At 44.4% G+C, this 14,542-nt stretch overlaps 1 protein-coding gene across 2 annotated transcripts in view; it reads right to left on the bottom strand.

Annotated features, from left to right (window-relative positions):
* Positions 1 to 579: 579 nt before the first annotated feature.
* ankrd12 (ankyrin repeat domain 12) overlaps positions 580 to 14,542 on the bottom strand; it is a 40,119-nt gene continuing 26,156 nt past the window's right edge. Inside the window, exons 4-13 of one of the 2 annotated variants that reach the window (XM_026150142.1) lie at positions 13,419 to 13,490; positions 12,864 to 13,004; positions 11,000 to 11,203; positions 10,629 to 10,771; positions 9,124 to 9,271; positions 4,600 to 9,008; positions 3,684 to 3,782; positions 3,354 to 3,497; positions 3,157 to 3,252; positions 580 to 1,893 (exon numbers count right to left, since the gene is read on the bottom strand). In XM_026150142.1, coding sequence (XP_026005927.1) covers positions 1,708 to 1,893; positions 3,157 to 3,252; positions 3,354 to 3,497; positions 3,684 to 3,782; positions 4,600 to 9,008; positions 9,124 to 9,271; positions 10,629 to 10,771; positions 11,000 to 11,203; positions 12,864 to 13,004; positions 13,419 to 13,490 — 5,642 coding nt within the window. In that variant the 3' untranslated portion in view covers positions 580 to 1,707. The remainder of the gene's footprint in view (positions 1,894 to 3,156; positions 3,253 to 3,353; positions 3,498 to 3,683; positions 3,783 to 4,599; positions 9,009 to 9,123; positions 9,272 to 10,628; positions 10,772 to 10,999; positions 11,204 to 12,863; positions 13,005 to 13,418; positions 13,491 to 14,542) is intronic. The other variant, XM_026150143.1, reaches the window with a different exon arrangement.

Raw genomic sequence — 14,542 nt, 5'->3', positions numbered from 1 at the left:
TCTTTAAATGCATAACATGTCAAAGCAGATGGGTTACTTCAGCAGAACACCACACCGGGTCCCACTCCAGTTAACTAAACTGAGGCCATTACACAGACTCACCAAGAGTGGGAAAATGTTGCCTGGTCTGATGAATTCATCTGCAACATTTACGCAAACATTGTTTTAATGCCAGAGCCGGAGTATCGTTGCAGATCATGTCACCCCTTTATCACCACAATGTACCCACCTTCTGATGGCTGCCTAAGCAGGATAACACAAGCCAAGCCAACTTTATGTATATAGTGGTTTAAAAACAGCAAGTGCTGAGCAACGTGCTTAACAATAAGGGCATGATTAAAATAATAAAAAATTTAAATAATAAATAATATAAAGAAAACTGCTCTTTTATCGAGGGGCTATTTTTTATTTTACTGCATCTGTTTTTCAACAGGAAAAATAATAAAGTCACAGCTGGAGGTGCAGCGCTGCTTACAGTGACATCTACTGGCTAAACATAGTACTACCACTAAATAGTGTTCAGCTGAGGTGGCTGTACTATGAAAATAGGTTTTTACCAAGAATCACACCAACAAAAAATTTAATTTCACAACAAATAAAATTTATTCAATTATATATTACAAATATCTACAAGTCATGTAACAAGTAAATATTAAAATAGACTTTTTTAGAACTATCGTTCAAAAGGCATTATGCTGAAAAAATAGGATTTGTTGTGATCTCACAATGAAACTGTAAAAGTATGATTTTTTTTTTTTGTTGTTTTTTGTTTCCTTGGAAGCCACAACAGACTTTAATGTGCACAAGACACAATGAACAACATGAGGAGTGAGGCCACAATAAGGACATAACACAATGGCGCAAAAAAGGGGAAAAAGAAAAACAAGAAAAAAAAAAAAAAAGTCTGAACACTTCAGTAAACCTCACAATTAAGTCCACAGTACAGCTCTTTAGGGAAAAAGTACAAACAATGCAACGCATGCACAGCATTTAATTGCCAAAGTCAAAGAACACCAGCTGTGGCGTGGATGTCCAGATGAGGAAGGAAGAAACAGCAAAAACAAAACAGAAAAAAAAAAAAAGAAGCAACTGAAGCCAACACATGCTTAAGATTTTAAGCCAACGACAACATCACAAACAAAGAGGACACTCAATATCAAAAAAAAGGGGGGGGAAAAGAACTTTGGTCCATTAAAACATCAGACAGAACAAGTTTACAATCAAAATATCTATCATTTTGTTGTTGTTTTACAAGTTTAAAACAATAATTACATGGCTATTTACAAATGCACAATTTATGTATAAAATAAGTTAAAAAAAATTAAGAGCACAGTCTGTACACAATGTATGAACACTCAGTTTGAAAACAATTGAAATCTTTCACTTGTGTGACCCTGCTTGATGAGGTGTTGTTGTCCACACGGCGCCTCCTCTCGCTGCACCGCCTGGCCCTGCTTCTCGTCTCGGCTCCCCGGCTACGTCTGTTGCCTGGACGGTCTTCCTTCCCCGTCCTCGTGGGCGGGAGGCCTGTTTTGGACTCTAAGAGCTCTGGAATTAAAATGGTCTCTTTTTTTAAGTGCTCTTTCTTATCACTGCCTCATTATAAGTGCTTCACATCTTTTCCTTTCCTGTTCCCCGATTGTGCAGGCTGCCCGCTCGTGTCAGCAATTTAGCTTCCGCTGTGGCAAAGCGCGTCTGTCCTACAGCTCATATCGGGGTCAGGTCAAAGTCGTCGTTGACCTCCACGAGCGGGATGTAGAACTCGGGGATCTCAAAGATGCTGGTGGACTTGTAGGTGGCCGGGTCCAGCTCCTGCAGCTTGAGCTGCCACTCCAAGCGCTGCACTGCGTTCAGAGCTGCTGCCTCGTGCTGCTGCCTCATCAGAAGACACGTCTGTGGAGGGAAGAAAAAGAGGTCGTGACTTCATCCAACAGCTGTTCTCATTTAGACCAAGAGCGTCCGTCTCCAAGAAAGAACTGGTGGAGGAGAGGGTAGGAAGAAAAAACAAAGGCAACCAAGAAGTGAAACGTTTTTCTCCACCCTGCTGCTAAACCCAAAAACGCTCTCCGCCACGCTGAATTCAAAACAAAAAACTGGACTGTACCATCGATCGACACCAGAGAAACTTTCCCTGGGTGCTTCATCAGGTACACCTTGTTCAACTACTTGTTAACCAATCACATGGCAGAAACTCAGTGCACTTATGTACGCGGACATGGTCAGATGCAGGAGTTCAAACTGAGCATCAGAATGGGGAAGAAGTGAGACGATTGACGTTATTGTGGCATGGTTGTTGATTCACAAGTATTTCAGAAACTGCCCATCTGCAGACATTTAACCACACAAACACCTTGAGGGTTGCTGATGTCAGAAGAGAATGGCCAGACCACGTCGAGCCGATAGGAAGGCAACAGTAACTCAAATGACCACGTATTTGTGCCATATTACAAACCTCAAAAATAAAATAAAATAAAATAAAAAATAAAATAAATTGACAATGAGTTCACTGTACTCTGATGACCTCCCCAGTCACCAGATCTCAATCCAGAAGAGCACCTTTGGGATATGGTGGACCGTGAGCATCATGGATGTTCAGCAACTGTGTCATGCTATCATGTCAACATGGGTTAAAATCTCAGCAATGTTTCAGGCACCTTATTAAATCTGTGCCATGAAAAATTAAAGCAGTTCTGGGGCTCCAATGCAGTGCTAGTTAGGTTTACCTAATAAAATGGTCAGGAAGTGTAGTTGGTGGTTCCTTTTAGCACATTTATTTTTCATTCCTTCCAGAGAATAGCCATATGCAATTAATTAACTTATAAACATCCCCCTTGCTTTAAACTTGGAAGTCGCTGCTCTCTGGCTACCCCTAACCCTTCTCTTAGTTTCCTGGCTGCCTCTTGGCTTCCTGAGCACGGACGCCAAGATGTCACAAGATAAATCTCAGATGCATGAAAGGCAGAGATCTGCATCTTAGATGTAAAAAGCAACAACTAGCAGGATACAATCACTGAAAGATTAAAAGCATTCACATATGAGACAATAAGACCATCTAAAACAAGCAAACAACTCTTTCTACATTTTTTGGAATAGCATAAAAATCTCCTGCAATGATATTTCTGACCATTTCCTTATAATTTCAGATTCATTGCTCACCTTTAGTTTGTCAAACTTGTCGTCGACATCTTGTAACCACGACATGAACTGCCTGGCGTTGAATCGGTCCCTTACTGATGTTTTGCCATCATCACTCTATGAGACAAACAAATGATAAACTCTCAAATTCTCCCCAAAATACACTAAAAACACTGGACTGTAAAACATAAACCCATGGATGTCCTTGTGTTAATTACCTGGACATCCTGCGGCATGTTGTACACTTCCGCATCCAATAAAACGGTGCAGGCACTGAAAGGCAGAGTCTGATTGGCTAGTGTTCTTGCTGCCCGGTAATGGACTCGTAAGACCTCCTGCTCGTTTGAAACAATCAGCTTTTCCTTAAAGAAGGAAAAAAGAAATCCAGTCAGTGTCATAAATCCAACGTTTGTGTGTTAGCGTGAAACTCAAATCTTTTTAAGAAAGCACATGTAGCACAGCACCAAACACAGTCATGGTTAATATAACTGCAGGCATAACACAGACGACATTTAACAATGCGAAGCTCCAACAGCAGAACTACGTACCCTTTCAATGCTGTGCTGCAGTCGTAGTTTCATGCGGACCACCTCCTGCTGTTTGAACATCTCTTTGAGCTGCTCAGGTAATGACGGAGGAGGAGTTATCTGTCCAAACGAACCGTTTAAAAAAGGAGAAAGATTTTTACAAACTTGGTCAGGACTGCAGTTTGACATCTGAGAGATGAGAAAATATTATCATTTAAAGTTTAGTACTGGTGTGTAGCAGTGATGCAGTGCGTCTATGCAGAAAACTGAGCATCAGCTGTCCTGGTAAACATGGGGGATGAAATGCTTAAGGCTCTGAGCCTTAATAAATGAGCAGTTAACAGCAAGACATCAATAGCGTGCTCACAGTTTGGGTGAAAACATAAATGATTGTGTTGTGGACGGATGGATGGCTCGCCTTGGCATTAGCTCATCTGACTACTAGACTTCTTTTTGTCACTCTTCTGTTTCACTGATGAGATTTAATTCTCTTTTCAATATCTTTCCAACAAAGTCTCATCTCTTCAAAATGTATAACCTCCCCCTGTATAATCTATGACTGACCCCCCTGTCTTCAACACAGCTGCAGCGGTGCAACGTGCCGGATTAACACGACCGCCAAAAACGGGGATAGAGGATGTGACACAAATTTAATGTTAACGTTGACATGCAGTGAAAGGGAGAGCAAATGATTTTTCTTCCCAGAAATATATCAATTAGAGCCGCCTGATTAGTGTAAATTTATATTCAACTGCAGTTATGGATCATGTTATGAAGCCAACATAATGAGATCAAACCATCATTGTGCTCCGTTCTTTGCACTAAAGGTCAAATGGTCACTAGCTTCGTTTTGAATCATAAAAGAGTATGCACATCATCCCTGCTGCAGTTTTGTCTAAAAAATCAAATCAAATCAATAATAACAATGATGACTCACAGTTGGTATACAGAGTTTGCTGAGTGGGTTCCCGTCTAGGAGGTATGAGCCATTAAAGGTCACATATTCGTCATAATACTGCGGCGGCTGCGGGGCGACGCTGCACAGCACTTTACGCTTCTCCTCGATCTTCTTGCGGATGTGCAGGAACTCGTAGTATGGGTTAGCTCTGTCCGACTGGTAAGGTTCGATCTCCTCCAGCTTTACAGAGTCAACGATAGCCGCTAGCGACTGCTGTTCCCTCTCTTGTTGAGTGGTGGAGCACGGCTGGGAGAGCGACACCTTCGGCATCTTCCTCTTGCGTGGATGGGGCACGTGAATGTCCATTTCCTCGTCTGCTACGCGAATCTTGAGTTTCGCCCCTGAGGAGTCGGACTCCCGGTCTCCGGATTGCGGAGAGGAACTCCCTGAGGCGCTGCTGCTGACGTCTGTTGGATCCGCTGACTGGACGGCGCTTTGGCTCTGCTCTTCTAGAGCTGAGGACGACTCTGGTTTCTCCTCGGCAGGCGTGACCTCCATGGGCTCCGAGGAGGCCTCTGCTTTGGATTCAGGTGAGCAGTCTGTACTCAGGCTGCCTTCAACGGATGAACTCTCAGTTGCAGCAGAGACAGCAGCACCACCACCGCTGTTGTGCGAGCTTTGTGGTACATCTGCTGTCCCTTCAGTCTTGTGTTCAGGGCTCGAACAGGACACGCTTTCCTTTTCCGTAAGAGCATCGAGACATGGGCCTGAGATGTCGCTGGAAGGCTGTGATTTCTTGCAGTCTTGGCCACTTGCATCTGCATCCTCTTGAGAAGGCCTGCACTCATCGGATCTGCTGAAACCCGTTGAGGATTCTCTGGCAGCAGAGGTGGGAATGTGCGAGCTGGTGGACGGTATGGGACTCCCCGCCGCTTCTGTTGTCAAGTTTTCTGCATCCGTTTCCATATTTTCTGGTTCTGTTCCGTGAGCGGTCTCCACGAGTGTGTCTTTTTGGTCAGAAACCTCCGTGGTAACTAACTCGGCCTGCTGCTGATTCTCAATACCAGAAGACGGGAGTGGTTCTCTATGCTGGAAGAGCTTTGTGTTTGTGAGTGCTGACAGCTCAGCAGCTTGAGAAGCTGTAGGTACTGACGGCTGATCAGATTCTTTAGTAACACATTCTGCCTGTGAAGTCTCCATCTGACACTGGATGTCTTGGACAGCAGGAGGCTCAGATAGAGGAAGAGGTTTCGGCTCCTCCGACCCACTTTGAGAACTACTGCACTGTGAGCTGCTGGACTGTGGAAGAGTCGCGCTTTTACTGGGAAGATCTTTATTTAACAGTTGCGTTGTCGAGCATCCAGCAGTGCTTCCTTCCCTCTCTGTGACTGAATCGGTAACTGAATTTGAATTTTGTTGTGTACTCAGGCTCTCTGCGGTTTCTGAGGCCTCCTTCATTCTCGGCTCCTCTCCTGGGATCGCAGTCAGGTTGGATTTTGGCAGATTTTCAACAGCTTTGCCTTCAGTTGATGAGTTGGCATCCTCATCCAGAATAGCCCTGAGGTAAGGAGATTCATGCCTGCCGGACATCACTCGATTACCTTGTGAAACATCTGGAAGACTGTTGCAGTCTTTATCGTGAACAGACGGCGACCTTGTAGCTTGAATGACGAGGGAAGACTGGAGAAATGCAGGCTGGGAGTCTGAGGCTTCCATGTTTACATCAGAATCGTATTCGGCATTTCTGGGAGTTAATGTCGTTGCCTGGCATGAATCCTCCGAGCTGGCAACAGAGACTAAAGAAACAGACCTGGAAATGATGCCACAACGGTCATTCTCAGGACGGGGTGATCTCGTCAGACAGTTTTCCACGGCTGATATGACCTTTGCGCTGATAGAGGGCAGACTCTTCCCATCAAGTGACACCGTTCTGGGGCTAGTGCCGTCCTTCAGGGATTTATCTCTGCTGTGGACATCAGATGTATCAGAGCTTTTTGAGCGTGTTAGCTCCTTACTCAAACATGGTTCTGTTTTTGTTCTGTCTTTAGGCTTGGACTTCCCCGGATCTGCCACAGGCCGCTGTTTAAGCCTTTCCCGCTCTTTCTGTTTGAGTTTTTCTAGGTGCTTCCGATGCCACAGCTCAATCTCTTGGTCCTTCATGCTGAGCATGCGCTCAAAGCTGGTCTGCATCAGGTCATCGTTCACAAGTCTCTTTTCTTTTGGTTTGGCGTCTCGTATTGCTGGCGGGGCTTTCAATTTGGCCTTGTCTGCCTCCGTCTCACTGGATTTGGCCTTGCTGATTTTGGCCTGCTGAGAGCGGTCTTTGTGTCGCTCTTTATCCTTGTGTCTATCCGAGTCTTTGTCACGGTCTCGCCTATCGCGATCCTTCTCCGGCGTTCTCACTGCTTCCTCCTTTGATTTTGTAGATAAGGACTTGCCGCTCTCAGAGAGATGGCTTTTCTTCTCCTCTAAAAGTAATTTCAGATTGGAGGTCGAGGACAGCGTTCCATCTTTTATTTTATCTCTTCTTTTCCTGTCAAAGTCCTTTTCTTTGGCGCGATCAGATTTACTGTGATCCGTGGTCTTCTCCAGAGGTTTTCCTTTCCTATCAGAGCTTGTGCGATCCTTTTCTCTGTGATCCCCGGCATTATAGTCTCTGTCCTGCCTCTCCTTATCAGACCGTTTGTCGAACTTATCTTTACTTTTCCTGCTGTCTTCATGCTTTTTTGTTGTGGTTAAAGATTTCAGCTTCTCGTTTTCTTTGTAGCTTTTCTCTCCAGGCGAAACGGAAGAGATGGATCCCGCTCGCTCCTTTTCCTTCCAACGATCCACTGAGTTCTGTGGTTCGGTTTTGTCAGAGTGCTCTGTTTTGACCTTTTTTTCCTTGTCAAGATGCCTTTTCTCCATTTTGTCTGAGTCCTTTTCCTTTCCTGGGAGCCTCTTGTCAGTTTTCTCGCGTGAGCCTTTTTCTGCAGGCTCCAGCTGTTCTTGATCAGCTGTGATCCCACTTATGGGTTTCTCCTCTGTCTCTTCTTTCATGCTGTTGCTCTGCAGCGACTCCTCAGGAATCCGCCCTGAGCCGTGGCAGTCCACCTTTTCGTCATGCTCGCTGAGCTTTGAATCCTTCACCTTCTCTTCTCTTCCTGCCGCCTCCTTCCGCTCTTTTTTCACGCTCTTGTCTTTTTCTCGCTCCTCTCTTGGCCTCTTTTCCTTGCTGCCGGAGTGCTTCTCCTTTGGGTTTCGCTCATCTTTCACAGGAGAGGAATCAGCAGTCTTCTGAAGTGAGCTGCTGTCTTCACTTTCCTTTTTTACTGGCAGAGGTTCATCTGTCTCATCACTTTTGAAAAAATTTTCTTTCCAGAACTCTCTGTCAAATTCCAAATTCCTGTGGCTGTCTTTCCTGGCCTCCTTTTGCCTTTGGCGGCTCCGCTCTGCCTCATATTCCCTGCGGTGTTTGTCTTTCTCCTTGTGTTTAAATTTATGCTTCTTCACGACTTTTCCGTCTAAATCAGTCTTCCGTAAGGCACCCTCGCTGTCTATGCTGTTTCCTATGCTGCCGTCTTTGTAGGGGCTCGAGTGGCCGTCGTCGCCGTCCACACTGGAGTCTTTCTGTTGATGTTTGCTCTTTTCCTTGTGCTTACACCCCTTCGTGCTGGAGCCTTCAATGCAGTAGTCTGCGTCTGTGTAGTGGTTGTATTTGACACCGTCCACTGGACACGAGCTGTCAGTGATGGAAACGCACATCTTCGCATTTTCCTGTTTGAGTGGTGTCTGTTTATCTGTCAGGCTGTGGTTCAGTTTAGGAGATTTGATGGCTGACAAGTGGAAGAGGTGGACGGATGAGTCATCTTTGGGACTGAAAGACATCTTGAAAGAGTCTTCCTCCCGGCCCTTCTCTGTGCTTTCAGACACTGTTGCCAGAGAGAGGACTAGCGTTTTACTGTTTTCTTTCCCATCTTCTTGGTTTTCCTTGTTTTTATTCTGGCTCTTGCTCTTCCTCTTAACTTTACCTTTGTCCTTTTGCTCGGTATTGTCCTTTTTCGACCTCGTGTCCGGCTTGACGTTCTCCGAGCTATGAGAGCAGGTGGGGGAGCTTCTCTTCTCTGAGAGGCTCTCCGTTTCGTCGCTGGACGTATCCGAGCTGCAGTGGACACGAGACGTCTTCTGCTTCTTGGACTTTGATGAGGAATCCCCCTTGTTGCTTTGCTTTACTGCAACGTGATTCCTGTCTTTGTCCTCCTTCTCCGGCTGTCGTAGCTCCCTCCTGAGGATGTGTCTGTCATTCAGGGCTTTACCGAGATTGTCCTCCTCTTCCTCGTCCTTAAATTCGTACTCATCCATCCCTGGCATGGAAGACGATGCTTTCGTGGCAGAGTCCTTTTCAGTATCAGAGTCTTCCATGTTGTCATCGACACTGGATGGATTGACAGATGGCGGGTCTTCAGATTCTGTGGAGTACAGTAGACTTAAGCTTCATTTACAGTGGACACATTACTGGATGTCGATGACAGGGGAGTAAAAAAACAAAACAAAACATAAATATTACACAGGAGGGACAATCACCTGAAGAGCTGTCATCATGGTCCGACACGGCTCCTTCTCCCTTTAATAGCTGTTCCAGCTCCTGAGAGTCGGCCACATCCACCGGGCGCTCGCCGCGCTTGTTGGCTTGGAAAGCGTTACCACCGTGACGAAGCAGAAGTTTCACAATCTACAGAAAACACAACAATTACACTGAGAAATCCTAGACAGACAGACATGCCTTAGATTTTTTTTAAAGGTAAAATATAACATTTTACCAAGGCATTTAAAATTGTAACAAAATGCACTTTAACGCAATCTGATGCATTTTGATCATTTTTAAACTCGAACAACTTAAAAACAAATTTACTGGCTGATGACCTAAGAGTGGCCGTCTTCTTATCATTATCATAAAATACTACATTCTGCAAGTTGATGCAACAGAAATAAATATTTGACTTAACATTTAAAGACAGCCAAAAAACAAAAACAAAAAACCCCCAAACATGTATGCAATGTCCACATATAAATGTAACAGCACTCTGACTATTCCTGCATTAAGGATGGACTTGTGCAACCTTTATATTAGAGGTGCGATCAAAAAAAGAATTGGCTCATGAATACATACAAGCACACCAGATAAAAATTTGGCTGATCTCCCTTTTAAAGTCATCCTCTTGGGTCAGTTTTCAGTGCTGCTGCTATTTTTAGCTTGCTCGTTTTTAGGCTAGATTCTGATCGCTTGCATGTGTGGTCTACGATTTCACCGCAGCCCTCAAAACTTGAAGCAGCCAACTTCTATCTGTCAGACTGACTCTGCTTTCATGTGGTGGGGGGGGGGGGGGGGGGGTGTCTGGGTGTCCAGCTATGACAAAAGTTTTTTGCAGGTTTCAGTTACAGAGTCCACAGTTTCCTGAGCGAACAGGAGTGCGAACAGGAGAATGCTTGTCAACATTCGCAAGATTGTTATTCACTGTAAATTTATCCCCCAAGGTGACACTGACACCTCGCTCGAGTTCATCTAACATCCTGAGACGTCTAAGGAAAATATTCAGCACAAACGACCTGAACTGTGATGCGTGCCATCCTGTGCCGGCACAGAGTGCATTATGAACACGTACGTTTTTCTGGCTATGTTGACATAATCTTGGCTCACCAACCTCCCTACTTGCCAAATATGTCTCCCTGCCAAATCCACAAATTCCACAAAGTTGAAAGGTCACCGTCTTGAAAAGCTGAAGGAGATGCACCATGTATCTTAGAGGCAGTGCAGGAAGACAAAACAGGTCTTCTGCTGAGCGACCTAAAAGTAGCAGTCGCTTGGAAGCTGTCCGAGTTTGGTGATAAGCCAAATTTAAATCAATTTGTGTATTTTTGTTTTGATTCTCAGAAATGTTTAATCAAATTTTGTAAGTGCACTGAGACAATGTCCTTCTTACATTCTGTAACAATTTCACACATCAGACCTGTGCAGAGTCCTTAATCAAAATTTTTAAGTGCAATATACTTTTAAGACCTTCAGTTACAGACTAACTCAAAGCTCTTACATCTTTGTGCCCGCTGCTGGAAGCATCATGAAGTGGTGTGTCGTCATCCAGACCCTGTGTATTCACCTCTGCACCTGCTGCTATCAAGACCTTGGCCACATCATAGTAACCAAGATTACAGGCTTCATGCAGAGGCGTCCAACCTGGTGAGGACAGGAGAAGAGTCTTAAAAAATTTTTACCAGCTGTTTTCTCAATTCTACTACTCGACATACCAACAGCTGCATAAGCAGTAGTAATGCGCAGACTGATTACAGCTCATGTTGAGACATTGCCTTTGCATCAGCATCTGTTACTCAGTCTAATGTCATTATTAACAACTGCTGGGACATGATGAAAGCTGTTAAATGATCATCTCCTGGGGCGTCGTACCTGCAAAGTCTTTGACATTGACATCAGCTCCCAGGCTAATGAGCTCTTTAACTTGCTTAGCGTCTCCCCGGATTGCTGCCATGTGAAGGGGAGTCTCCCCTCGCTCGTTCCTCTTGTTGACCTTGTCTTTCTGCCGAGACGAGGCGCTGCTGGGGACTTTCTTCTGCACAGGGGTCGTTTGTGAGGGGTGACTCGGTGTAGAGTCTGGACACATGGAGAGAGAGAGAGCGAAAAAGACTTAAATGATGCTCGAAGGGAAGAGAGACAGAAAAAAAAGCACATCACACACTAAGACAACTGCTTTTCTCTCTAGACTGAACAACTACAGTGAATCCAGTTTTACTGGGAACGAGAGACTGCTTAAACCCATGTCTGAGTAAGCATACATGCATCTGGACCTTTCTAGGCATTACACATGCACGTTTGAATGCATGGTGTCAGTACAGAGTTCACTGAATTCACAACATCCTGGTTCACTCAGACAGAAAGACAGCACCTTCACCTAAAGCAAACTAGATCTACTGCCGTTTGCTACAAATTCAGGCTGTAGACAAACAGCAATAGTTGAAAGAACATGTATGGGTCTATGAAACATGAAATGGGGGTTGCCATAGTAATGGAAACTGAATAGCACTCATGGGACTGGCATGGTTGTGTGTTGGTGCTAAACAGAACCTACACACATCTGTGCAGACTGTCATCAACAAAATGTATCTGTGTGCAGTCACATTTTTTGAATACTGATGTTATTATTCATTTTTTACTTCTCTCCTTTAGCGGTGAACTCTGCAGTCCCTCCGTTTTATCTGTGCACACCATCATCTTCATCGGCTACATGATGTCGGTTACTTTGGAGGACATGCACATATGTATACCTATGCAAATTCAGACAAATGCAGTTCCGTGATTTCCGGAAGATGCACTGTAATGTTTATCAGAGCTACTTTAATAAGATATGGAAATGGACTAACTGACAAACATCAGATCATTTGAGTACTTTTTCCACCACTGAATATCCCGTTTGTTGGCAATAACAGAGCAGTCCGTTACTACAGCATTACAGATAGCATCATATAAAGCACAGTCAGACTGTGCAATGGAGAAGGTACGTGTGCACATTTCAGACCATTTTCCTAACAAATGAGGGTTATCATTCCCCTCAAACTGTCTACTGTAACAGTCACCAATTTCTCATTGACTGCTGATGAGCACCGGTGACGAAGCATGACATACATGAACAAATGAAGAAGAAAGAAAAAAAAAGGTCTAGTGACTAGAGACCATATTTGGGGGAAAAGAAAAATTCTCAAAACTGCCAACAACGTAATGGAAAGGAAATAAATATTATTCAACTTATCAAGAGGAAGTAACTTTTTCACATAGCACAGGGTACAGCAAAAATCTCCTGTAGTAGACAGACTACGGCAGCAGGAAGTCGCATGGTACCGCCCCCCCACAATGCAGTTTCATCCCCTTCCAGCACCACAGCTTAATTCCCAAATATCCTGACCCGATTCTCTCAAATTCATTTGGAGTCAGTTTTTTGTAGGCTTAACACTGTCAAACAGCTCCTTTAATGAGTAAAGCAAAAGACAAACAAAACCAAACTGCAATAACTACTAGAAAACATGTAAACAAAACAAAACCAAACAACACAGTAACCCTAACCCCTCTCCAAGTCAGCTATTTTCAGATCTAATCTACAGCAGCGGTACAGTATCACTAACAAACACCACAGATAAGATTTTTATCCTATTCCTAAAAAACAAAACAAAAACAAGAGACGTTCTGAAGTATGACTCATCTAGCAGCAAATACACACTGACCCTTCTTGAGGACAAGGTGAGAGGGCGAGTACACAAACCTGGACTGTTGGCTGTCATCTGCATTAGGAGAGCCATCTGTTTGCGCTCCGACAGCGGATACCCAAACAAAAAGTTGGGTGCCTGGGATTTCTTGCCCCCAGCTTCCTTTTTCACCTTCTTCTTGTCTGGTCCATCTTTATCTGTAACAAGAATGAGTTTGGAGACAAATTACAAAAAACACCAAAAAAGGTCGTCTTTTACAAGATGCAACTTCATTGTGACTGCATCGCATTTTTCCTCTTCCCCTTGTATCTGTTGAGCGCGCAGAGAAACAGATGACAAGCATGAGGTTTAAAACAAAAAAAAAACAAACAGTTAAAAAAACAAAAACAAATAGAAGATGGCATTCTCTTAAGCCAGCCAAGTGCCCATGGCACTCCTCGGGCCCCCCCAGTCTCCGGTCGGTTGTTTAAACACAGACATGCGTGAGCTGTAATAGGGGGGAGATGCAAGGCGAAAACACACACGCGTGCATGTGTGCATGTGTGTTTACAGCAGAATAGCAGCGCAAAGTGGATGGGCGCGGGGGCTGAGGATCGGGCTGCAGCGATTACCTGCGTATATCCTGCAGGGAGGCACTAATCTCTCTCCCCAGGTCTCACTCGACTGGCCTGGGTCTGAGTCATCTACAGTGCAAAGCAGAGAGGATGGGAGGGGGGGGAGAGGGGAGGAAAAGGAGAGCAAGGTGGGGGGGGGGGAAGGGTGGGAAAGCACTGCATTAACGCTCGCTTGCTCTCTCTCACCCTCCTCGCTTCACATGAACTCAAACACAGACAGCCACAAAGGCACACTCGCACTCCACGCACAGATTATGAGTCATGGCAACACAGCAGACAGGAGAGGAGATCCGGTCCGAGGCGGTCACTGGGGTCGCTTCTTCGCCTCGTCCTACAGCTGCTCAACAAAAGGACCGGGGGAAGCTGCTGGAAGGCAAAGCCACTCTCCGCGCTAGTTTATTACGTGTGCGACATAAATTATACTTCCAAAATTGAGGGTTCTCATCTGTTAGAATGACACAGGACCACACAATGAAAACGATCATGTTGAGCTTTGCTCTACAGAGGAGATGAAGGCAAACCTGCAGGACTTCAAGCAGTCCATAAACATGCAGTTTATTTATTATAATTACAGCTGTACGATACAGTAACCTATTTTTAGGCCTTGAATCTGATAAACATATAGTTAAACTTTAACTGAAAGAGGGGGTTAGAACAGTGTTTACACAAGTGAGAGGAAGAACGACATGTCTGCACTGCTAAGATGAGTGCATTTTTATCGTCAACATAGTGACAGTTATTGGGAAATCTGTACACCATCAGTGAGGTTCAAGACAACTGCAAAGGTCTTTCTACAGCGCAGTTTATAAAAACATATAAAAATACAAATACAAATAGTGTACTTAACAAACAAATGTTAAATACAGCATTGCAGTGCATTTGTAGAGGATTATTCTACTATTGAGGATGTAAAACAGTGAAGATTCTTGGGGGGCTTTTTACAGTTCACTTATACACTGGATATCTACGGCTACATAGTTCACTGCTGGTTTTGGTCTTTCTTTTTAAATGGGTTTTGTAGATAAAGGACATAATGTGTTGAATGTAGAAAAAAACAAAACAAAACATGGTGTTATATTAGGAGGTGGGGTAGGAGGCCCTGATTACTATTTGTAACACTA

The sequence above is a fragment of the Astatotilapia calliptera genome, chromosome 18, assembly GCF_900246225.1.
Source record: "Astatotilapia calliptera chromosome 18, fAstCal1.2, whole genome shotgun sequence".
In the NCBI taxonomy this organism is placed as follows: Eukaryota; Metazoa; Chordata; class Actinopteri; order Cichliformes; family Cichlidae; genus Astatotilapia; species Astatotilapia calliptera.
The sequence above is the reverse complement of the archived record's forward strand: the minus strand, read 5'-3'. Positions and strand labels throughout refer to the sequence as shown.